The sequence below is a fragment of the Sceloporus occidentalis genome, unplaced genomic scaffold (genome assembly GCF_023333645.1).
Source record: "Sceloporus occidentalis isolate IW3139 unplaced genomic scaffold, rSceOcc1.0.p SCAF_8, whole genome shotgun sequence".
NCBI classification, from domain to species: Eukaryota; Metazoa; Chordata; class Lepidosauria; order Squamata; family Phrynosomatidae; genus Sceloporus; species Sceloporus occidentalis.
The window spans coordinates 108,652-132,529 of record NW_028316988.1 but is presented as its reverse complement, the minus strand read 5'-3'; the positions used below and the strand labels follow the sequence as shown (position 1 = coordinate 132,529).

The window sequence follows — 23,878 nt, the reverse complement described above, 5'->3', positions numbered from 1 at the left end:
CCCGCCGCCGGGGCGGAAGCGCTGCATCCGAAAGGGGCGGGGCTAGGCCTCCCGGCGGCCGGAGCCCCTCCTTCGCTTGGCTTCGGGCCCGGGGCCCCGAGTGGAGCCTCTCCGGGGCCCTTCCTCCTTCCTTGGGAGGAGGCCCCAGCCAGCCCTGCCGCCTTGCCTTTGTTTGGGAAGCGGGCGCGGCGGCGCCACTTCCGCCTCCCTCCCTCCCTCCCTCCCTCCCTCCCTGCCTGCCTGCCTGCCTGCTTCCCTCCTTCGCCGCTGCTCCGGCTGCTCCTTGCGGGGAAGGCGCCCCAGGCTCCCGGTGAGCAGGAGGAGGAGGAGGAGGGCTCCTGGAGGAGAGCCAGGGCCGCCAGGGGAAGAAGAGCTGCCTGCCGAGGGAGGAAGGGTTAGGCGGGGGCAAGGGGCTGGGAAGGCCAGGCTCCCCGGGGAACCAGCGGGGCTCCTCCTGGGGGAGGGCTGCGGGCGGAGGGCGGCCGGGCTCCCGGGGCGGGGCGGGGCGGGGGCTGGCCTGGCTCTGCCCGGATGTTTGCCTTGGCGCCGGGGAAGGAAGGGCGTCCCGAGGAGCAGGAGCAGGAAGCGCTGGTTCCGGGTCTGTCCAGGACAGGCGCCCGCAGCCCGGCGGCCGAGGCCCCTCTCGGTCCCTTGCCGCCTGGCTCTGGGCGCCCTCCCCGCCTCCCGGGGGCCTCGTCGGGAGCCAGGAGCCAGGCGCTGGGCTGCCTTCCCGACCCCCCTCCTGGCAGTGGGCTTCCCCTGGGCTGCCTGCCTTCCTTCCCTCGCGGGGCTCCTGGGCTGGCCCTGGAGGGAGGCGCAGGGCTGGGCCCAGGCGCTGCGCCCCAGAGGAGGGAGGCCCTTCCTTCCTTCCCAGCCAGAGGAGCCCGGCTGACTCGGCTCCCCTTCCTCCCGCCAGGCCTTGCCAGCTGCAGGAGAGGCTTCTTCCGCCAGGCAGGCCCCCAAGAGCCCCGGGCCTGGCATGGTAAGGGGGCGGGGCTCTGGGGCAGGGGAGGGAGGGAGGGAGGGAGGGAGGGGCTTCCGGGGGCTCTCAGGCCCCTCCCGGAAGACCCCCCCCCCAAAAAAAGGAGGGCAGGGCTCTGGGGGATTCGCCTTGCCTTCAATGGGTGGATCCACTGGCAGCTTAGCCCAAGGAATCAGGGCTCCATCTCATTTGGGGAGAGCCCCAGAGAGGGAGGGCGCCCCTTGCGGTCGGCGTTGGGGGGGCGCTGGAGGCCTGGGGGGTCCGGTGCCAGAGCCCTGCCCTCCCTCCCTTCTCCAGGAGGTCAGTGGCTACCAGAGGAAGGCCTGGAAGGTGGCCCTTTGCCGGGCGCTCTCGGTGCTCACCCTGGGGCTCCCCCTCCTCGTCTTCCATTGGAAGCCCCGCCTGGAGCTCCAAGCCAAGTGCAGCCGCTGCCCCCTCCGCCAGGCCAACTGGGTGCTGATCCGGGTGAGTGTGTGCCAGGCCAGGAGGAGGAGGAGGAAGAGGGCGGTGGGGACCTTGGCCAGGAGCCCCTCACCCCCAGCAAAGGCCAGGCTCCTCTGCTGGCGCTGCCTTTTCAGAGCTGAGCCCGGAGCCTCAGGGAGGGCTGAGGGGTGCCCCATGCCCCTTCAGGAGTCTCCATGCCCAGGGCAGCATCTTAGCAGCCTGCCATGGGGTCTTTGCTGCCTGTCTGGAAGTAGGTGAATGTGGGCACAGGTCAGGGCAGGCAGGGTTAAGCCCTGGCAGGCCAGCAAGTGGACCCAGTGGCTTCCCTGGACCCATTGGGAGGGAGGCTTCGGGTGGCAGCTTTTGGGTCTCTTCCTCTGAGGTTTGTGTGAGGGTGGGGTGGCACCTTCTCCTGCCCTTGGAAACTCTTGACCCGTCCTCACGTTCTTTTCTAGGACCAGTTTGGACAACACTTCACCGCCCGCGTGGAAACGGAGCAGGTGGAAGGAGGCGGGTGAGTGAGGAAGCATGCGGATGAACCAGAAAATGCCACGCTGGGCTGGAATACAGCCCTGGATCTGTGTCCAACGTCTTTGCCTTTGGCTCTCGGATCAGAGAGAGACCTTCAGCTGGAATGAAACTCCACAAAACACTCTGAGCTGCTTCTGCCGCCCGCTTTGGGCTGGATGCTGGGAAGGGCTGTTTCTTGGTGCTCCTTCTTCCAAAGCCCCCAGAATGCCAGCTGATGCCCCCAGGCTGCACCTGCCTTCCCTGCTGCCCAGGCCTGTCCAAAGCCAAGCCCTTCCTTAGGCCTGGCCATCAAGAGGGGGGCATGTTTCCCTGGGCTCAGAGAGAGCCTGAGTCACGGTCTGTGATGTGGTTTCACACGTCTTAATATAACAGGGACGCGTTCAGGTGCAAGTGCCTTGGGAAAGTGTACTTGTTCACACTTTACCTTTTGGAACAGTTTATTTATTTTGCCCTCTTGCCTCACAAAGCCTTGAGCATGGAGGAGACGATGGGAGAAGCAGCGTTGCAGTGGGAGTGCTGGGTGACGAAGAGGAGAGCAGAGAGACGGCTGGGCTCCACCAGAAAGAGGAGGAGGAGGAGGAGGAGGAGGAGGAGGAGGTGAGTCTGCCTCACTGGCACTTGCAGCACTGCCCTCTTCTCACCTTGCAGCAAGGGAGGCCCTTTCACAAACACGCACCCCTCCTGCTATCTGGGACACAGACTGGGCTAAGCTGCCTTTACAGGCACCAAAACCTGATGGTTCCAGGAAGGTTCACTTTTGCAGCTTCCGACTGTGGTTCAAGCGCTTTGTGCTGTTGCCTTTGTTCATCTCAACCCTAAGATGTAAGATGGAGTGGGGGGTTCTCCCCAGGTTTCAGTTCCGGTCCTTCTTCCTTCCTTCCTGGGGGCCACTCGGTCTCCTGGGTGACTTTGGGGGGTCCCCACCCACCTGAGGGGAGTATGCTCTTAACTGACATTTCTGTTCTGTTTAGAAAGGGGTTATTCGCTACTACGTTTTCGAAGGCTTGCGCTACATCTGGATAGAGAAGCGGCAGTCCTTCTGCAAAGCCAGGTCAGCCTCTTCTAGTTGGGCTCCATGCTTTGTGTCCCTTCACTTGCTGCAGCAAAGTGTGCGGTTTGTGTGTCTCTGCAGATGTTCCTCTCTGCTGTCCCCCACAAGAGAGCTAAGGCAGTGTCCTTCTGTCTGCTTGGCACAGAGGCCTAACCGGGCTCTAAATGAGCCCTTGTGTTTTTCGGTGCTTTCTGACTGACCTTTCCCAGTTGGTTGAGGGAATGTTCACAGGCATCCTGTGGCATCATGGGAGCCCAGCCCACCGTGGCACAGAACTTTTCAACAACAAATGGTCACTTTTGCTGACTGATGCACAATGTTTTTTCCCCTTCTTTCTTTTATATTCATTTTTCAGCCTGTTGGATGAAAGCTGGACGTGTGCAGAGATTCGCCTCTCCCACATTGGGCTGAGTGTTGAAGAACAGGCTGCCAGGTGAGGAATGGGCAACACGTCCCTCCAAGGGCTCTCCGGCACGCACTCTTTCCTTACCAAACTCCTACTGTTTTCTAAAGGTGCTTTCACAGTTCTGCCAAGGGCTTTAGAGCGTTTTAAAATCTGCCACAATAAATAGATGCTGCTTGCCTTTGGGGCACCTGGCCCTAGCTGTTGAGCCCCATGCCGACAAGGGGAGGAGAGGGAGGCAGCATGGGGTGCAGGTTCCTCTGTGGCTTAGCTGGTGCAGAGGCACTGGGGTGCCAGTCCCTGCTGGAAGGAAGACCCTGCCATGGGCATCCTGTTGAGTGGGCTGTCAGTTCCTGTTGTGACAAAAGGTCTGGCCTGGACAGGCCCTGGGATGGAGCCAGCAGGGTCCTCCTCCATCCCAGTCTCCCCATGGAGCATACCTGGGGGCCTTCTGCAGTTGTGGGGATTTCTGCAGTTGAACAGTGTTGGGCTGGAACCCCTCAGAAGTGTTGTTGGCCTTTAAACTTTTGTGAAAGGAATGGCTGGTGGTTTTCCTTTTCTAATTTTTACATCCTGAGGTTTCAAAAGCCATGTTCAGTGGGTCTCCGGCGTTTCAGCATTGTTCCCCCCAACCCTGTCACTGGGCTCTGTGGTGATCCGCTCACTGCCCTGTCCCCCGTGCCCCCAATGCTTTCAACAGGAGGAAGCTGTACGGACCCAACCTGATTGATGTCCCTGTGAAATCGTACCTCCGGCTGCTGAGGGATGAGGTGGGTGGCTGAGCCTGAGCCGAGGGAGGGGTCCCACTTATGGGCTGGTGAAGGGTGCGTGGGAGGGGGCAGCGGAGCACCCTTTCCCCAGTGGTGGGGCATCATCCTCCAGGCAAAGTGGAGGAGCAGAGGCAGCCCTTCCAACACATGTCCCCTGCCCTGGCGTGGCACATTCCAGACTGGGAAAGGGTCCCAGTCTGCCAGGCAGGACCCCCTCCAGGGCAGAAGATTCCTGCCTAGCATTGGCAGTCTGGGGCCTCTGGGTGTCTCTCCTTCCTGGCAGGGATTGAACCTGCAGCTATGCTTTGCCAGAGCAGCACCAGAGCCTATCCCTGGCTGAGGGAGGGGTGAGGCAAGGGTCTCTGCCTCTTGGCCTCCCAATGACTTGCCTGCTTCTCTTTTCCTTCCCCAGATTTTGAACCCATTCTACATCTTCCAGATTTTCAGCATCTCCTTATGGCTCTGTGATGAGTATTACTCCTATGCTACATGCATCTTCATCATTTCCACTTTCTCCATAGGCATCTCTCTCTACCAGACAAGGAAGGTAGGTGCTGTCTTTACCTGGACACTTGGAGAGGGGCCTAAGCCAAGGGGTGGTTGAGGAAAGAGGGCTCTAGAGCATGAGCCTTGGCCAGCAAGCACACTCTTCAGCTGCAACTCTTGCACTGTGTGCCCGGCTCCTTTGGGGATGCTTCACTGACAGCAGGCAAGGGGTCAGGAGGCACTGCAGAGCCCTGAAACACCCCCCCCAAATGCCTGCCTGCCTGCCCTGGTGGCAGTGATGGCGGGGAGACCATCTCCTTTTGCTTGGCTGCCTTGAGATACGCCTTTTGGTGTCCCACAGCAAAGCACCACGTTGAGGAACATGGCCAGGATGTCCGTCAGTGTCAGGATCCGCAGAGGCCCCACAGGTAGGAGGAGCACGCAAACAAGCAAGGCTAAGGGGGTTGCAGTCACAGCAGCAGCAGCAACATCAACTGTAAGGGGGAGGAGGGGGAGGACCCCAGCCCCTTCTTCTGAGACCCTCCAGTCACCCCCACCACCCCACTGGGAGAAGGAGCGGCAGGGCCTCCTGAGGGGCCACCCCTTCTGTGTCTCCCCCAGACTCCTTCCTCCAAGCCACCTTTCTGTTGCCACGGGACACCCCCCTACACCAGGGAGCAAGTCCAGGGCCAGGCCACCCTCATTATTATTATTATTATTATTATTATTATTAACCTTTATTTATAAAGCGCTCTAAATTTACACAGCGCTGTACATACAATCTTTTTAATTGGACGGTTCCCTGCCCTCAGGCTTACAATCTAGAAAGACGACACAAAAGGAGAAGGGAAAGGTGGAGGGGAAGGGGCCTCTCTAGTAGGATAATACATATAAAATACATAGCAATATAGGAAATGATTCAATAAAACAGGCAACAAAAGAACATCAAATAGAGGCTGGATGGCCATCTGTCAGGGATGCTTTGAATTGGATTTCCTGCATGGCAGGGGGTTGGACTGGATGGCCCTAGTGGTCTCTTCCAACTCTACGATTCTATGATTCTATGATTCTATGAAATAGCAAGTGACAATTATGCAATGCCTGGGAAAGCTTCTCTGAACAGGATGGTCTTCAACTCCGTTTTGAAGCTGGTTAAAGAAGTGATGGCTCTTGTTCGCGGGGGAAGAAGGTTCCAGGAGTGAGGGGTTAGGGTTAGGGTTAGGTTGTTGATCGGTTCCTCCCCAACGGTTGGAATGCAAAGAGGAGCAGCACCTCTGGAGTTACCACACACACACACACACACACACACACACACATCCTTTTAACCTTCTGTCTGTTTTTATATGCAACTGTATGAATGAAGCACTTGCGGGGGGGGGAGGATGTTGGGAGCAGGAGGCGCTGCTGAGCTTCCTGTAATGTATTCCCTGGATACAATCCCTTCAGAAAAGTTTCTTCTCCTTGTTTGTCCCTGTGGGGTTCTCTGACTCTCTCCCCACTTTTTAAATGGGTTGCAGAGGAAGTGACAGTGAGTTCGACAGACCTTGTGCCTGGCGACTGCATTGTGGTGCCCCCGGATGGGATGCTCTTCCCTTGCGATGCTGCCTTGCTGACCGGCGAGTGCATGGTCAATGAAAGCCTGCTGACCGGTGAGCCTCAGCTGAGAGACTGATTTGGAAGTGGGGTCAGAGTGGGTGGGAAGCCCTGCCCCACTGGGCTGCCCTTTGGGGCTGTCTGGCCTCTTGGCCTGCCCCTCAGGGCCCTGCATCGAGGCAAAGGGAGCCAGCCACTGCCTTCCTCTGCAGTGGACCTGGCGGCTGCCAAAAACCTATGTTGTTACGTTTGAGCTTGGTGGGTTTCTCCTCTGTTATTTGAGCTGTGGCTGTTAGGCCTTAAGACAAAAGGCGTGGTGCAGTAGTTTGAGCATTGGACTGTGGAATCCCTGCTCAGCCATGGAAGCACCATGCGTCATCTTAGCCAAGGCACGTTCTCTCAGCCTCAGAGGAAGACAAAGGCAACCAAATCTTGCCAAGAAAACCCTATGGTAGGGCCCCCGTCAGCCAGAAACGATGTGCGGGTGCATAGCAAGAATCAGGTATTCCCTTTTGTTCGGCCGTAGGGGGCCGTGCTCCTCTCTGGTACTAAGGGAGGGAGCCAGCATTGTCAAAGACGACCCCAGTGTCATGTGGTCAGCATGACTCCACAGAGCAGAGTACTAATGCCTTAAATCATCAAGTGCTTCCTCTGGTCCCTTTTCGCCTTCAGGGGAGAGCATTCCGCTGATGAAGACTCCTTTGCCCAATGGCCCCGAGGCTCCTGCCAGCGCCACCGTCTATTGCCCTGAGGAGCACAAGCGACACACCCTCTTCTGCGGGACACAGGTCCTCCAGGCCCGGGCCTACAGCGGTACCCATGTCCTGGCTGTGGTGACTCGCACAGGTCAGCTTCATGGAGGTGGTGCTCCTCACACCCCACTCCTGTGCCAGCTCCTCAGTTGAATGTGGCACCCTCTTTCCCATATGTGTAGCCAAGGGGTCCCCAAGGGTTTGGGGGAGTTCTTTTTCTCTTGGGACTGGTGGGCATTCCCGCTGAAGAGCCAGCCATGCTGGGGGCACAGTGTCCCCCATTCTCCTCTGCCAGCATGGTCTGGCGGGGGGCAGAGAGTGGGGTAAGGTGGTGAGGACCTTTAGGAACTGGGCATTGTTTTACAGAAGTGCAGCTGCCTGGCAGCTCCTCTGCCCTCGTGCCATCCTTTTCCCCAAGCAGAGGGGTCCTGGGTCAGTTTGGGAGCCTATTGTGCTGCCGTGAGATTTGAAGGAGGTTTCAGGATTCAGGATCCTTGGCACCTGAGATGGTGGCCTCCCTCTGCCCATCCCCCAGTGCCCCTCGCTTGCGTCTTCTCTTCCCTTTTCCCTCCCATTGGCTTCCTCCTTTCTTGCCAGGCTTTTGCACTGCCAAAGGGGATCTCATCAGTTCCATCCTTTACCCTAAGCCTGTCAATTTCAAGTTTTATAAGGATGCTGCAAAGTTTGTTGCCTTCCTCACAGTCCTAGGTGAGTAAATCCAAGTTCTGAGAAGAAGCAAACCAGCCAATGCTCTCCTTTGCTGGTTGGTGGCAGGAAGGGGGAGGGTTTGAACACCTTTGGCAAAATGTCTGCTTTCTCAGCCAGTGATAGAGAAATGTGGAGACACCCCCCCCCCTTTCAAGAGCCCTCCTGCCTCAGCGCTGGATGGGCCCCTGGGGTCCAGGCGGCTTGGGGTTCCCTCTGCCCGTGTCACTGCTCTCCCCTGCCCACAGCATTAGGACAAATGGAGGGAGCTGAGTTGTAATGCACAGGCCTTGCTGGTTGGCTGGACAGTGTGGTTGAGGACCAAGTGCCAGCCATTGCCACTTGGGCAAAACAGACAAGCCCCCTCCCCCCGGTCCAAAAGCAGCTACCAAACTTGGTTTAGTGTACATGCGCATCCCTGACCCTCGTGAGGTGACTCTGTGGCCTGTGGTCCCTTTGGTCCCCTTCCATGTGGGACAGAAGCCTCTCCAGGTCCTCATGCCAGCCCCAGCCCTTTCTCTCTGGCTGTGTGCCACAGAGCCCCCGATGGCTGGCACAGGACATGCCCTCCTCATCTGTCCTCTCTGAGCCTTTGCTCCCAGGAGAGTTAGGCCACTAGTTGGAAGCTCCTGTCTCTTCTGCTGATGTCGGTCTGTAAAGTAGCAGATGGTGCTTTAAATAATAGCTTAACACAACACCAAAGCATGTGCATGTTTCTGCTACTTTTCTGCCTTGATGCTTGTTTTCCCTTGTGGCATCGCAACACCTGAATCTCTCTCTTTCTTTCTTTCTCTCTAGCTGCTCTGGGTACTGCCTACAGCATCTTCACCTTGATTAGAAACAAGGTGAATTCAAGTCCTGAGGGCTTCTGGGTTTTCCCCTTCCACTCACCCCATCGCAGCCCTCCACCCATCGCAGCAGGGCCTGCTGTTGTCCACCACTAACACTAGCTGACTCACAGACTGTGGGCTTCAGGTGGCCCCGAAGGTTTCCAGCTTTTACTAGGCCGTAAAGGTCGAGCAGCCCTGTGAGCTGTAGCCAGAGACCAACCAGAGCCATTGCAAGCCTTGGGGAGGGATGCCAGCTCTTCCTCCAGGGCACCTTCCTGGCCCCCAGAGTGACATGAAGTGGAAGTATCCTGGGCATGCAATGCCTGACTCACACAAACACACACACAATTTCCACGGATAGGTTCCGGTTAAGCAGATAATCACACGTGCCCTGGACATCGTGACAGTGGTGGTGCCCCCAGCCCTGCCAGCCGCCATGACTGTGGGCACCATCTATGCCCAGAGCCGCCTGAAGCAACATGGCATCTTCTGCATCAGCCCTCCACGGATCAACCTCTCTGGAAAGGTTCGCCTGGTTTGCTTTGACAAGGTGAGACCCCCGAGGGAACTGGGCACCAATGTCCCATGACTGCTCAGCCACCTACCCTCCGCCGCACCCTCTGACTCTGACTCTCCTCCCACAGACAGGGACCCTGACAGAGGATGGCCTGGACATCTGGGGTGTTGTTCCCCAGGGGGAGAGCGGCTTCCTGCCCCTCGTCCATGAGCTGCAGTCCCTGGCAGGTGGGCCTCTCCACTCCTGCCTGGCCACTTGCCATGCCGTCTCTCTGCTGGGGGGTCAGCCTGTCGGAGACCCTGTAGACCTCAGGATGTTGGAGTCCACAGGATGGGTGAGGGCAACAGGGGGGCTGAGAGGAACCCACCAGTGCCATCTTCTGTGGGGGAAATGAACTCCTTTGCCACCCCAAAGAGCTGTATTTGTGTGGGCAAGGGGGCTCCTGGGTTTGCCCCCTTTGGTAAAATTCTTTCTTTGCGGAGAAACAAAGGGTTGGCATTCCACTGAAGACACCGGCAGCCCTGGCTCCATGTTGTTGCCACAGCCCTTTGCCCCTGAGCACTGTGGGTCTGCTTTGCAGGGTGCTGGTGGGGCACAAAGACTATGAGTAGAGTGACTCGTGGCCTGAGGGGCAAGGCAGCTCCCAAGGGACAGGGAGACCGAGGCGGCCAGGGAAGGAGGTGCTGCTGTTGCCGCCACCCACAAGGCTGGTGTGCAAAGGGCCCCCGCTGAGACTCTTTTGCAGTCCTCAACCTCTCCTCACTCCCCACCTCCATCTCCTCTTTTCTGGGCAGAAAGAAAAGGCTGAATGGCCTCTTCCAGAGGTTCCTCAAACAGAGTCCTCTTGGGAATTGCTGGTGGGATCTGGGTCCTCCTGAACAGGAGCAAGGAAGGTTTTCAGGGCCAGGGAGGGTTTCCAGCCGCCTCCATGCCTCTTGTTTTTGAGCCTTCCAGCAATCTGTGTAGCACAGAAAACATGGTGCCATCTTCCTTCCCTTCCTTCTAGACCCAGGAAGAGGCTGAAGGGGCAGCGGCAGAGGCCCAGGTGGCCCAGCTTTTCCACACTAGAGCCTTGGCTGTGATGAGCCCCCCAGGTCCAGGGGAACTGCTGAGCAGCATGGTAAGACCACCCCTGTGCCAGGGCTTTGGCCACCTCAGGAGCCACACAGAGGTGCCAAGGGGAGCTGGGGGGCTGGTGGATTGCCTGGGAAGAGGGCCTGCTCTCCTGCCGGCCCATCAGGGCCAGCGCACCAGGCGCTCTTCCGGCCAACCGGACTAGGTGGCTATTCTTCTCTTCTCAGAAGGAACACCTGGGTGATGCCACCCCCCTGGCCATCCTCCGCCGCTTCCCCTTTTCCTCATCTCTGCAAAGGATGAGCGTCCTGGTGAAGCGGCCAGGCGTTGGGCCTGCGGAGGCCTACATGAAGGGAGCCCCAGAGATGGTGGCCAGCCTCTGTCGGAGAGAGTCAGGTCAGCACCCCACCCAAAAAAACCCAATGCAGTGTCACCTTCATCCATGTCCTCAGGAGTTTGGTGAGACAGTTGCTCCATCCCAGCTGGCTCCATGAGATGAAAGGGCACCTTTGTTCGGAAGCTGGACGGCCCCTCGCTGGGCTTGGCCTCGGTGGACTCTGGGGTGCAATGCTTCTGGGGGAATCCAGTGTGGCACTTGGGAGAGCTGGGGGACCTCTTCTGTGGCAGCCTCTGCCACTCTTTCCAATGTCTTCCCTCCTTCTTTTGATGCTGCAGTCCCTGCAGATTTCTCCCAAACGCTGCACCATTTCACCAGCGATGGCTTCCGTGTTCTGGGGCTCGCTTACAAGGCTGTTGCAGCCATTGGGACGTTTGAAGAAGCTCAGTGTGTGACTAGGTACCAGGACTTTTGGAGATCCTTCCTTCCTTCCTTCCTTCCTTCCTTCCTTCCTTCCTTCCTTCCGTCCGTCCATCCATCCTTTTTTTCTCCCTCCCTCTGGTCAGCCTGGGCTCTGGAGTCCTCCTCTTTGGTTATGCCAGAGATGCCCCCCCCCCCCCACCAACAAAGGCTTTCTCCTCCTGGACTGATAGGGACTCTGTCGAGAATGAGATGGCCTTCCTTGGGCTCCTGGTGATGAAGAACGTCCTCAAACCAGAAACAGCGCCAGTGATCCACTTACTCCGCAACGCTGAGATCCGAACCGTCATGGTCACAGGTGGCAGCTTGCTCTTTACAAGGCCTTAAACGGTGGGTGGGCAGGAAGAGGGGCTTGGAGAGCTGCTCCCTTCACCATGGTCCCTTCATATGACTTGCACCCACCCATGTAGCACGCATAACCCTGCTTCTGATGGGGCTGGGCAGGAGGGGTGCCCAGGGAGGAATAGCAGCCTGACTCGGCCTCTCTGGGCTGGGATAGAAGTGGGCTTCACTCCAGCAGGGAAAGGGCAGCAGTTTCCAAGCAGCTCTCGCCTTCCCTACCTGGATTGCTCTTCCAAAAGATAAGCCTCCTGAAAGTTGCTGCCACTTCTTCCTTCCCTTCCTCCACCAGCACTGTCCAGGTGTCTGCAGAGGGGCTGCACTCTGCACATGCCTTGCAGCAGGGTTTTCTTGGTTAGGTTGGAGTGTTGGCCTCTGGGCTGCTTTGAGTACCTTCTTTATAAACAAAACCGGAAACACTGGACTTTGCTGGGGATGGGTGGGGGGTGGATGTTGGGTCCCAGAGCAAGGGTGCTTGGCATCTGCTGGTGGTGGTTGATGCCCTTCCTTCGTCGCTTTCTGCACCAGGGGACAACATACTGACAGCTGTGAATGTGGCCAAGAGCAGCCGGATGGTGGAGGCCAGGGAGCAGGTGGTCTTTGTGAATGCCATCCCTCCCAGCCACGGGAAGCCGGCGGCCCTCCGGTTCATCCCTTCTGACCAGCCCCCCGAGGTGAATTCCCTTCCTTTGGTGTCACAGCCTGGAGCCGCCACCTGCAGCTCTCCCAGGGTCTGCAGGACCAGGAGAGGGTTTTCCCTCTCCTCCCCACCTCTTCCCTCATCCCCCCCAACATACACACACACACACACACACACACACACACACACACACACCTGTCCCAGAAAGAGGAGATCCGTCTCTGGTTTCAGTATGGAGAAATCCCTACTCTGTTTTGACTCACGTGGAGGCAATGGGGGGTTGTGGGGGGGGGGTTGAGGCATGTGTCCGATGAAGCCAGACTGAAAGGCTGCAGAGGGAAAGATGGCTGAGGCTTGGCTGCTGGGGTTTTTCAGGCGTCCTACCAGCATGAGACCTGCTTTCCGGAGGAGCCCCTTTGCCACTTGGCCCTGAATGGGAAATCCTTTGCAGTGGTTTGTGAGCACTTCCCGGACCTCCTGCCCAAGGTAATGCCACATACTGGCTGCTGGCACCACTTGCCCGTCCCTGAGGACCCCCCTCCCCAGAGCCTTCCCCTGGGATTTGCCCTTCTGGGGGCTTTTCCAGAGACAGCGGGGAGGCTTCAGCTTTCCTCAGTCCCAGGGAAGCCCTTGTGTGAGTAAGCGCTGGCATTGTGAAGGGGTCAAGCTGCTGTGGGGCAGCAGCCCTTCAAAACCCAGAGCCAAGGCCGGGTATTTTGTGCTCAGTGGTCAGAGCGACCTGCCTTGTCTTCTGAAACCCAGCCCCTGCTCAAATGCCCCCATTTTTACTGGCTGGAAGGTCTAGTAGGCGATGGGAGCAGTTGCGAATTGGTGAGGCACTGACTCTGGCAAAGAAGAAGGTGGTGGTGACAACGAATTCAGAGATATAGCCATGTTAATCTTTAGAATCAATATGTAGAGAGGTCTTGTAGCACCTTTGAGTTGGCAGCATGACCATAACCCAGGTGTCTCTGTCTTATGCAGATATTGATCCAAGCAACTGTTTTTGCCCGTATGCTGCCTGACCAGAAAACGCTCTTGGTCCAGAGCTTCCAAAACTTGAAGTGAGTCTGGGGTGATGGTGTAGCAGCGGGGGGGGGGGGGGGGGGCAGTCCTGGGAAGGTGTGAGAACAGAGGAAGGGGTTTTTCCAGGCCGCTGCCCAGAATGTGGCCTCTCTCTCTTGTGGAGCAAAGGAAGCTCTAGGCAGGAGAGAGACCACTGGGGTGGCCCCCTTCTTCAGTGCCAAGGCCGGGAAGGAGGGAGGATGTCAGGCGGGGTCAACCCAAGGGCTTGTGGTGCCTCCTCTGTGCCAAGGCTAGCCGGGGCGAGCAGCTTTATCCCTGGAGGGACTTGGAGGGAGGGAAGGAAGTGAGGCTGTTCCTCCATTCCTTTCTCTCCTGTCCAATGGGTTGCAGCTACTGTGTGGCGATGTGTGGGGATGGGGCCAATGACTGTGGGGCCCTGAAGACGGCGGATGTGGGCATCTCCCTCTCCGAAGCAGAGGCTTCTGTGGCATCGCCCTTCACTTCCAGAACTGCCAACATTGAGTGTGTCCCCATCATCATTCGGTAGGGATGGAGGGTTGGTTTTCCTGACACTCCCATTGAGGCCTCGATGGCCTCCCCCAGATCCATGGTCCAAATCTGCCAAGTTGGGTGCCATGGAAGCGGAGGACCAAGTTGGACAGCACTGGGAATTAGACCCAGCTCTTTGTGACCTCTTTCGGGATGGAAGGGTCAGGCCTCCGCCATCATGGTCCCAGAGGGAGGAAAGAAGGCAGGCAGATGGGTGGTCAGACGTTGACTCCTTGATTTGAATGGGAAAAATAACAATGAAAAAATTGCAAATGGAAAAGAGTGATGATAAATCACTGTATAAACTGGATTGCTTTAAAATATGTAAAATGATATTTCCTTTGCCCTAATGATTCTTACCAAAAGTATGTCTCCTCTCCCGTCATCGTCATTCTGATGTGCTTGTTTTCACAGCCCAGCCAGTGTGGGGGCTCCATGTACAGCGTGTGGGGCTGGAGGGGTGACTGTTCTTGTGTTAGTGTGCTGCGGGCTCCCCATTGCTGGCCCAGTGCCTCCAGTTGCCCCAGACTTCTTGCTAATGTGGCCTTTTTCCTCCCGCTGATCTTTGCCTTTAGGGAAGGGAGATGTTCTCTGGTCACCTCCTTCGGGATCTTCAAGTACATGGCCCTCTACAGCATCGTCCAGTTTGTCTCAGTGCTTCTGCTCTATACAGTAAGATCTGAGAAGCCCCACGAATTGGCCTGAAGGTCCCTGGCCCTCACTTCCGAGTCCCAGAGTGGTCACAGATAATGCTTTTATAATGCGGCATGTGCTGTTGGCCTTGGCGGTGTCCTGTGGGCTAATGTGGCAACCAGCCAATGTGACAAGGAGCAACCTGCCACCACCACTCTGTTCCATTGGATGATCTCCAAGGAAAGCATCCCCAGCCCAGAAGGGGTGGTTTCTAGTCCCCCCACCAACCTCGGGCTGAATGCCTCCCCCCCACGGGTGTCCACCGCAGCACCAGGGCTTCAGAGGGCTGTGTCACTTGTGGCCTTTTCGGAGTGGGAGCCCAGAGGGTCCTCTCTTCCCCAGATCAACACCAACCTGGGCGACCTGCAATTCCTCTTCTTTGACCTCATCATCACCACCACAGTGGCTGCCCTGATGGGCCGGACCTCCCCCGCCAAGGACCTGGGCCCCCGCCGTCCACAGGGAGCCCTCCTGAGCGTGGTGGTTTTGGGCAGCCTCCTCCTCCAGACTGCCCTCCTCATCACAGTCCAGGTCATCGGCTACTTCATCACAGTCGCGCAGCCCTGGTGAGTGGCAGCGGTGGGACTGCAGCCGCCAGGGGAAGAGGAGGCTGGGGGGCTGGACTACTAGACCCCCCTTCCTTCTCTCTGTCCCCCCCAGATGCTCCCATCCTAGATGCCCCACCGGGTGACCAAGGGTCTTTAGGAGCCCCTGTTATGGGAGCCTTGTTCTCCTCCCCAGGTACGTCCCCTTGAACAGCACTGTGACGGCCCCCCAAAACCTCCCCAACTATGAAAACACCGTTGTGTTCTGCGTCTCGGGATTCCAGTACCTCACCCTGGCTGTAGTCTTGTCCAAGGGGTACCCTTTCCGGAAGCCCCTCTACACAAATGGTAAGCCCCCTCAATATTTCTCCCCTGCACCTGACATAGCCAGGACGGTCCGGTCCATGCAGGGAGCAAGATACTCTAAGATGCAGGCAGGGTTGGCTTTCTCCTCTGTTGCACATTGGCCAACCACAGCAGGGAAGAGGAGCCAAAGGCCATCCCTGTCACGCCTCCTCTCTTCCACCCTTCTAACCATCACCCTTGCGATTCCCCCCTCTGACATTTTCCCTGGTCTTCTGTTTGCCTTTCCTGAAGCTGAGCTGTTGTGCACAACCTATGACTGGTGGTTTCACCCTAGGATTTGGGTGAATGGGCTGCGCTGTCTGGCCACATCTCATTTCTAACTTGGTCTGTGGATGTGTTGCAAGCATGCTCCATCTCTTTCTCTTTTGCTCCCCTTGCCTTCCAGTGGTGTTCCTGGTCGCTTTGCTCCTCCTTTTTGGCCTGATGGTCTGGCTGACCATCTACCCGCTGGCCTTCATGAAACAGTGGCTGCAGCTGAAGAGCATTGGAGACCTCAGCTTCAAGGCAATCCTGCTGGGGTTGGCCACGCTCCATTTCTTTGCGGCTTTTGTGGTGGAGGTACGGCGGGTGAGGGCAGTGGAAAGCTGGAGGGCTGGGCTCAGAGAAGGGCCTGGTGGTGGGGAAGGGGAGATAGTGGCCCTGTCTTCCCCAAGCAGGGCTTGCGGTGCTCATCCATGCAGACCAGTTACCAGTACATTTAGGTTGGCATTGCAGAAGGAATTGTCACTTTTGCCACCATTACTTGCATTGTGGAATCCATATGCAAAGGGATCTTGTAGCACTTTGAGACTAACTGTAAGAAGAAAGCTAGCCAAAGCAGGGCTTTTAAAAATGCATTTGGCATGTTTGTGGGGGAAAAGGTTTTTTGTCAGATGCTCTTAGTCTTGAGGCTAAAGAATGCCCCCATGCTTAGAAGCAGTCTGTCTCTCAATTGAGCAGCCAGGGGCTGCCAAGTGACAGAGACAAGCTGCAGGCTTTGTGCCCTGCTTGCCCATCTCCCACTCGGTGCCCAAGGGAGGAGAAGATGAGAGCCCCTTCCCAGACGCTTTCCCCACTTTTCAGACCGGTTTGGACCATGGCGGGCTCAGTAGTCTCCGGGTGCTTCGGCACAAGAAGCCACCTAGGAAGCTCTTCAAGCAGCTTGAGAGGGAGATGCGCCAACGGCCGCTGCCCCCGTGGCCTCCGCTCAACCAGGCCCTCTTCGCCAAAGGCAAAATCTCCATCGCCACCAGATGACGCTGGACCGCCAGTGCCGCCACGGCCCCCAGCCTCCATTGGGCTTCCCTGAGAATGGGACTGCTTAACTTATTTCCTTTGGAACCAGCACTCGCCATCCCAGCCTCTCCTTGGCCTCTTTTTAGCCCTGGGCAACCCTTGCCCTCCTGGACCCCCAAAGTAGGGGATTTCAGAGTCCTCCAAGGGGCCCATTCTCCCCCAGTACCCAGCGGTGCTTGCCATGCTGGGGGAGGGCTTTCCATACCCTATCCCCAGCGCAGAGGAGTACGCGGGGCGTGTGTGGTTCTGGGGGAGCTTTTGGCAAGTTGTTAACCTCCAGGGCCAAGGTAGGCACAGAACCGGCATCCGGTGTCCCTTCCCACCATTTCCATGCCCACCAAACCATTTCTGGCTCCTGCCAGCCTTGTAAGGTCACCGTTTGCCAGGCTGGGAACCCCTCCAAAGATTTCCTTTGCCAAGGTCCCAAACTCTGTGTCCTTTTGCTCAGCCTGTTGCTGCCAGGAGTCGGCTGGCCATTCCTTACCCACAGTCTTCCAGGGGTGGCATTTCCTATGCCAGGGCTTGGCGGTGGCACCTTTGAACCCTGAGTGTCTTCGGACCCTCCCTGCCTCACCATAAGACTTCTTTCTTCCTGCTTCCTAAAAGGAAAGCTCCCGTGAAAGAGAGGGAGTGATGGTCCAGTGCATTTCAATGTAGTTTTAGCTATGCCTCACATTAAAGAGAATTTATTTTCTTCACAGTGTTGTTCTTGTTTTTAAGGTCTGTTTATATCTTCTTTTATTGATCTACAGAATGTTTTGAACAGTTGGTAATTTAAAGCTGGCCTTTGGAAAATGGAGCACATGGAAAGATCAGTATTACTTAGCAGCAGCAGCAGCAGCAGCGCACAAAGGTTTTTTAGAAACAAAAAGCTTGACTCCACCTTTAGAAAGGGACTGCTGCGGCTGCAGAGTCCTGGAAGGTGACCAGGAGGGCGGGCGGCCACACTTTCCCCACAGGCCTAGGGGGGGTCAGGGGGCCTTGCGGGGCCTGGAGTGTCCTGACAGAGGCCAAGTCCTGACCTGCCAGGCTAGGGCTTTCAGGGCAAGTGAGGGGGCAGCCAAACACCCCTTGTGCTCCGTGGGGGCTTTGGGGCATCTCCCATCCCACCCTGCCCAGCGGGAAATGGCTGTGAGCCCTTGTTGCCTGGCATCCCAAGCCTGATGCCTAGTACTTTGACACTGCCTGACAGGCCATCCCTCCAGCCCCTTTCCCCTGATGATAGAGTGCTCCTGGACCTGGAGGCTTTGTGTCACCCTCCAGAGACCCTCCTCTTGCAGTGGGACATCCCAGGCCTTGTAAGCCCCCGTTGTCCTTTGGTTCACCTCCTGCTCTGCCAGGGCTGCTCTGTGCTGGAGTAGGTGTCCGGGGGGCTCTCCCTTCCCTGCCACAGACCCCTCTGCCTTCCTCCTTCTCCTGCCTCTTCCCAGGTCAAGCGTGGAATGGATGCTGGGCACTCGGTGTCACCGCAGAGGCTGGTGCTGCCTGGAGGACGAGGGGGTGCTAGGACCCAGGCGGAGGCAGTGGCGGCGGCGGAGGCTATTCTCTTGCCTCCCGAGAAGCAGACAGGAGGAAGTTTGGGGAGAAAGAGTGAGGAACACAGAGAGAGCGAGAAAGGGAGGACGATCTCCAAGCAGGTAAGGCACCCCAAATGCGGAGGAGAGGCAGGGGGGCCCCCTTGTGTGCCATGGGGCTGGTTTGGGGGGAGGTTTGGGGACAACTCTTTGGAGTGTTGAAAGTCCCCAGGGAGGGAGAGCAAACATGCCAAGAGAGGTTGGCCTCCTGTCCGGGATTATCTCCCCCGAAAGCAAAGCGGGTGGGAATGAGGATGGACGGTGTGTTTTGGTAAGATCTCTGCTTCCCCCCCCCCCCTTTCTTGCCTGGAGAAATGGCGACTCTAGGGGACTCTAAAACACAGCATCCAGTGGCCCTTTCCAGTGGTAGGAAAGCCTTTGAAGAGATATGGGAAGCACTTGAGGACCCTGTGTCTTTGTGTTTAATTCATGGCAGATGCCACCAGCTGGGTCCTGTGGGCTTGCAGAGGCAGTGCCCCCCTCCTGCTCCCCTTTTCCTGCTCTGTGGAATGGGGGGGGGCACTGGGTCCCTTTTCTTGGAAACTGACCCCCTGGAAGCCATTAAACCGGGGAGAGGTTTGTGGCAGAGGGGGGCAGTCCCTGTCAGCCCTTCTCTCTGTCTGTCTGTCTGTCTGTCTGTCTGCCTTTTGTTCTCTGGGCTCTTGCAGGCGAGGCTGGGGAGGGGGCTTTTCAGAGGGAGTGGCCTCAAGCAGCGGCCATCCTGTGGGGCCTTCCTCGCAGGAGTGGGCTGATTGTTCCCAGATGTGTGTTGCACAAACATCTGGTTCCTGGAAGCCCGAGTGGGGCACGCAGGGGTCTCAGCGCAACCCACCTATGGTCAATGGTTTCTGCAAAGGAGGAGCAGAGCGGAGGAGAGCCTTCTAGGAAACTTTCCTGGAGGACCAGCAGCAACAGGATCCGCTCCAGGCTCTCAGCCAGAAGACACCCCCCAGTGCACATCTCTTTGCAGGACCAAGGTTGGGATGGACAACAGTCCTCTTTTCTCTCCTGCGCTGCTCTTGCCATGTTGGGCATCAGTGCCTAGTCACGCATGGGGCAAATGGAGGACCCCACATCCTGCCCAGGCCCCCTCCAGAGGACATGGTTCAACCGCAGCCTTGCCAGCCTTGCAAGGTTTGTGCAGAGAGCCTGCTCCTGGTACTTGGTCCGATTCCACCTGAGTTTGGGCTGAGGCCTCAGGCGCTCCGCAGCCCAGGGATGGACCAAAGACAGGAGGGGGCCAACCAGGCTGTAACCCTCCCCAGGGCTGCCTCTCTGCCTGGATGCAGCTCAGCTTAGAGCTAGTCAGCTGGAAGGGCTGAGGTCTGTGACTCTGGCTCTGGGCAACCCTTTGCTGTGAATCCTCTTAACCCTGCGAGGTAGGCTAAAAAGGCAGGGAGCCCACGCAGACCCAGCCAGCTTCGCAGGGGAGAGGCACTTGGAAAGCCTGCGTTCCATCTTGTACTGCAGTTAAACTTCATGCATGGATTTGCATTATTGTGAATCCACAAGTATTTGGTTGTTGGGTTTTTTTAAAATTAATTTTTTCTTAAGATAAAAGTCTGAATTGGGTAGAGGAAATGTTAATGGATTAGAAATGTTATTTGGCACGAGGGAATGGAGTGCATGGCCTGCTGTGTGGTGACCCCACAAATTGCAGCTCAGGCAACATGGGGAACCTGACACCCCCTTCAGAAGGACTGCTGGACCCCAAGGCGAGCCTCCCTTGTGTCTCCTGGGTCCAGGCCCAGCCAAGGAATCCCACCAGTGGCTCCAGGAGAGGGCCTTTCTGTTCCGGCCTTGTCCTCACGCATGCAGTCTCTGTAGTCGCAATATGGCCTATCCCCTGCCCCACCCGTGGCAGTGTTCCTGTTGCACATTTTGTGGCTCTGTGCCCAGAGCCCTGGAGGGATCCCACGCCTGCCAGGCCCCTGTGTTGGTTCTGCTGAGGAGCGCAGGGTCAACAGCTGCCTTTCAGAGTCTGCAAAGGGAGGGGAAGTGTCTGCTTTCAAGTCTCCCAGACTTGCTGTACCCCAGAGGATCCATTTCTGGGCCAAGATCAGGGGGTCCCAGGTGTGGGGAGGGAAGGGCTCGTTTTCCCAGGAGTATGGCTGTTCCTTTGAGTTGGACCGGAGTGCCAAGCGGGAGGCGACTGGGGGGTTGGCCCACGTAGAGCAGTGGGTCTCTCGGGATTTCTCCATCACGTGTAAGGGGTTTGCAGACAGTGTAGGGGTTAGGCTTTCCCCCCTTTCACTGAAGACAGCGGCTGGGATCCTGTGGCTTAGTCCGACCTAGAATAGGCCCATCTCATGGTGCATCAAATGGGGAGTCAGCATGGATGTAAATCCCACAGATTTGGGTCAATGTGCGTTAAAATGGCAGCGTGGGCTCAGTGTGGTTGGCTGGGGCTGCCAGCACCTGGGTGGGAGATCCCCGGGGCCCTTGCTCCCGTTTTCCCCCTAACACTGCCAGGGGAGGGACGTGGCACTGGCACATGGCCTGAAGTCCAAACGGGTGTCTTCCTGCCTGACGCCCAGGTGGTTCCCTTCTCTTTCATTCCAGTTCCTCTGGCCATTTCCTGAGCACCCAGAAGCGCCATCTCCACCTGCCAAGCATGAAGGCTCTGCTCCTCTTCCTCCTCTGCCTCCCAGGTGAGTGAGAGATCCCCTTCCTTGGTGGGCAGAAAGAGTGCTCTTGCAGTGGAAACAGGAGGAGGAAGGAGGCCAGGAGCCGTTCGTACTCTGGGCCTCAGTCCCCCTCTTGAAACCCCATCCTTGCCAAAGCCTTGCTTCCCTCTTCCTCCAGAGAGGCCAATGGATCAGGCTGCGGAGGCCAGAGTTGGTTATGGGTCCCTGGGCTGCTTGTGCTTCCCAAGGTGCCTTCTCCCTTTCTCTGCTGTGGGCAGGGGAGGAGTCCTGTCTGCCCCCCTTCTCTCTCTTTCAAAGCAGCACTCCTGGCTCAGGGGCAGTACGACACGGAGGACCCGGCCTACCATGACACACCATACGTGCCATATGAAATAGGTGAGTGCCCCCTTGCTGCCTAGGCTCTGCTGCCCATCCTTCTCAAGGGACACCTGACCTCCTGCCAGGTCTGCGTCAAAGAAGGGGTGCCTGCAAACCTGGCACCCTCTTGGCATCGCCAAGGGCTGGTTTTCCCCAGGAGGTGGCATGGCTTCCCATCCCAAACAGGGAATGTGCTTCTCCTTCCTCTGGGGGTTTAAACGGAGCCCTTCATTGTTTTCTAGAAAGTCAAGACTATTACGATTATGCTGGCAATGGTGAGTGGTTTCTTTTTTCTCCCCCTTCAAAACCAAGCACCCAGAGGCCAGGCTTTGGCTTTGGGGTGGACTAGGGGCCAGAGCAAGTGGAGCTGATGCCCTCCTTTGCATTGCAGACATCTCCCCCCAGACTCCCGAGGAGCAGTACCAGTACCAATCCCAGCAGCAGAACCAGCAGGAGGTCATCCCTGCCCCAACCCTCGGTAAGCGTGTCTGGCTCTTCCCCGACTCTGGGATGGAGAGTGGTCCTGTTGCAGGTCACTGAGTCTCCTTTTCTTCTCCCATCCTTTGCCAGATGCTGCCGAGACAGAGCCCACTGAACCTGGACCACTGGGTAGGCTTGTTGTTGATTGTGCATTTCTCATGATGGCAACTGTCCCTAGTTTGTTAGGAGGAGGAATCACTCAAGAGAAGGAACCGGGGCGAGCCATGCATTGCCAGAGTCTAGTCATGGCCCTCTTGAACTCCTCCCATTCAGAGCTAGAAAAAACCCTTGCTTCCTTGCATCTGCCCTATATTGGAAGGAGAGGGAGGGAGCAGCTGGAGGCCACTGGGAGAGGACTGCTCCTTCCTCAGCCAGGCTTCCCATCTTTGTCCTTCTCATGACTGGGCCGCCTGCAGAGTGCTTTGCATTTTCCTAGCACTCTGTGGTATGGGAGGACAATCTGGCACTCTTGTGTACCACAGAGCTGCACTAGACCCCGACCCCACTCACCCACCATCGCTACCACCATTAAGGCATTATTACTTATGGGTGAGAGGCCGAGGGCTCTCCAGGAAAGGCATCTCCATGCCAGCAAAGGAAAGACTTTCATATGATGAGACCGCAAGGGCCATCCAGTCCAACCCCCTGCCATGCAGGAACTCTCAGTCAAAGCATCCCCAACAGATGGCCATCCAGCCTCTGCTTAAAGACTTTGCCTAGAACTTGCAGAGAAAACACCTGGCCATGGCTCTCAGTAATGATGCCTGGCATGATCTCTTTCCAGACTGCCAGGAGGAGCAGTACCCCTGCACTCGGCTCTACTCGGTCCACAAACCCTGCAAACAGTGCCTGAACGAGATCTGCTTCTACAGGTGAGCCTCCGTGGGCAGGCCAGCCCCTGCCAGCTTCTCCAGCCATGCCACGCTTGGGACCACTGCCCCATCTTCTTAGAGCAGGGCCCAGGTGGCATCCCCTTCCTAGAGTGGTTAGCTAACAGAGACACTTCAGTGTTTGGAAAGTATGCCTTGGCTGTCCAGAATAAAAGCTGTTTTGGGGGGGTTCCAAAACAGAAAGGGGTAGCCATGTGGTTTTATGACAGCAAATCCAGCCATGTTCCCTTTTCTCCAAAGTCCTTGTGACAGATGCCACAAGAGTCCCAAGCAGTGATAAATCAGAGCAGCACTAAATGAAAACACTTAGCTGCTTGTTGTTCAGCTTCTTGGATCCCAGCTACAGAGTAGTAGATGGCCCTCCTGGCCTCTTTGACTCTGCTTCCACAAAGTGTGCACACAACCAGGTCTTGCTTTCCCTGCGCCACAGGACAAGGGGATGATGGTTTGCTTTCTCTGGTGGGGGGTGCCCATCATGGTGCTCTTGAAAGAGGCTCTCTTTCCGTATGTCTCATCGATGTAGGGACATATGGACTTGTGTGTCTAGATATGTACACAGTCAGCAGGGGTGCAGGTTATCCATCCCCTTGGCAGATTATCCTCTTCTTCTCATTGTGCCCACAGGATGTGTGTGACCTTTGCTTTCCTCCCCATTGTCTAACAGCCTCCGCCGTGTTTACGTGATCAATAAGGAGATCTGCGTCCGCACGGTGTGTGCCCACGAAGAGCTCCTCAGAGGTAAGTAAGTGCTGAGGCAACCATCTGTTTTTTTGAGTACCACTAGCTGCCAGTCACCTAATCAGTGACCCCCACCTGGTCCCCTGAAACACAGCAAGGGCACCCTAGACCTGGGGAAGCTGGGAACAGGCAGGGGTTGTTTTCCCCACCACTGCCATGGGAAACAGCCATGCCATCCTTCCGTGACAGCCGTCTAACGGCCAACTCCCTTCTGCCTTCCTTTGCAGCTGACCTTTGTCGCGACAAGTTTTCCAAGTGTGGCATCATGGCGACTAGTGGACTCTGCCAGAGCGTGGCCATCTCTTGTGCAAGGAGTTGTGGCGGCTGCTAAGCTGGAGTGGTGGACTCTGTGGCACGGGGGGGGGGGGGGGTTGTGCCACAGATGCCAGAGCCACTGCCATCTGTGGCCACCAAAGGGCCAAGAGCAGCCCTGGGCCCAGTGCCTTCCTCCTTTGCTGCCAGGCTTTGTCCAAACAAGCCATAGAAAAGTCTGCCTTGTGCCCATTAATAGTCTTGCGTGTGTGTGCTGTGTGCAGCTACACACATCATTTTATATTACCTGGTTCTTTTCTGGGAACACTGCACGCTTCTTTTCAAAATGGAAGCTGCTTGGTGGTCCCAACGAAGCGCTGCCCCTGGCCCCCCGTCCCACAGCTTTCTCACAGGGCCAAAGCCAAGGCTGACGGGTTTGTGAGTCTCCTTTTTGTATGAGTAACTCCTTTTTCCTCCTTTTCTAAAAAATGTTTAAACGACTAAAAATAAACCAGAAGTGTCACCACTTTTGTTATAAAGCCTCTCTGACA

At 57.0% G+C, this 23,878-nt stretch overlaps 2 protein-coding genes across 9 annotated transcripts; both read left to right on the top strand.

Moving 5' to 3' along the window:
* Positions 1-260: 260 nt before the first annotated feature.
* ATP13A2 (ATPase cation transporting 13A2) lies at positions 261-17,088 on the top strand. The gene is made up of 29 exons (XM_089537234.1): positions 261-310; positions 917-982; positions 1,280-1,447; positions 1,882-1,940; positions 2,425-2,554; positions 2,929-3,008; positions 3,364-3,441; positions 4,112-4,181; positions 4,594-4,728; positions 5,029-5,095; positions 6,185-6,316; positions 6,933-7,106; positions 7,610-7,720; positions 8,516-8,562; positions 8,909-9,097; positions 9,192-9,398; positions 10,071-10,184; positions 10,366-10,534; positions 10,814-10,934; positions 11,129-11,253; positions 11,823-11,968; positions 12,310-12,420; positions 12,919-12,998; positions 13,351-13,503; positions 14,085-14,181; positions 14,545-14,768; positions 14,944-15,095; positions 15,499-15,671; positions 16,176-17,088. Exons 2-29 carry the CDS (start codon positions 980-982, stop codon positions 16,347-16,349), a joined length of 3,489 nt encoding a protein of 1,162 aa, XP_089393360.1. The 5' UTR covers positions 261-310; positions 917-979; the 3' UTR covers positions 16,350-17,088.
* On the top strand, positions 16,236-23,853 carry MFAP2 (microfibril associated protein 2). 8 transcript variants are annotated; one of them, XM_089537239.1, is made up of 11 exons: positions 16,236-16,323; positions 17,141-17,310; positions 17,819-18,025; positions 20,525-20,613; positions 20,908-20,985; positions 21,210-21,242; positions 21,359-21,445; positions 21,538-21,576; positions 22,232-22,319; positions 23,002-23,075; positions 23,303-23,853. In XM_089537239.1, exons 2-11 carry the CDS (start codon positions 17,183-17,185, stop codon positions 23,404-23,406), a joined length of 927 nt encoding a protein of 308 aa, XP_089393365.1. In that variant the 5' UTR covers positions 16,236-16,323; positions 17,141-17,182; the 3' UTR covers positions 23,407-23,853. The 8 variants fall into 8 exon arrangements, with proteins under 8 accessions (XP_089393365.1, XP_089393364.1, XP_089393362.1 ...); XM_089537238.1 differs by lacking the exon at positions 16,236-16,323 and adding an exon at positions 16,362-16,508; XM_089537236.1 differs by lacking the exon at positions 16,236-16,323 and adding an exon at positions 16,362-16,675.
* The last annotated feature ends 25 nt before the right edge of the window (positions 23,854-23,878 follow it).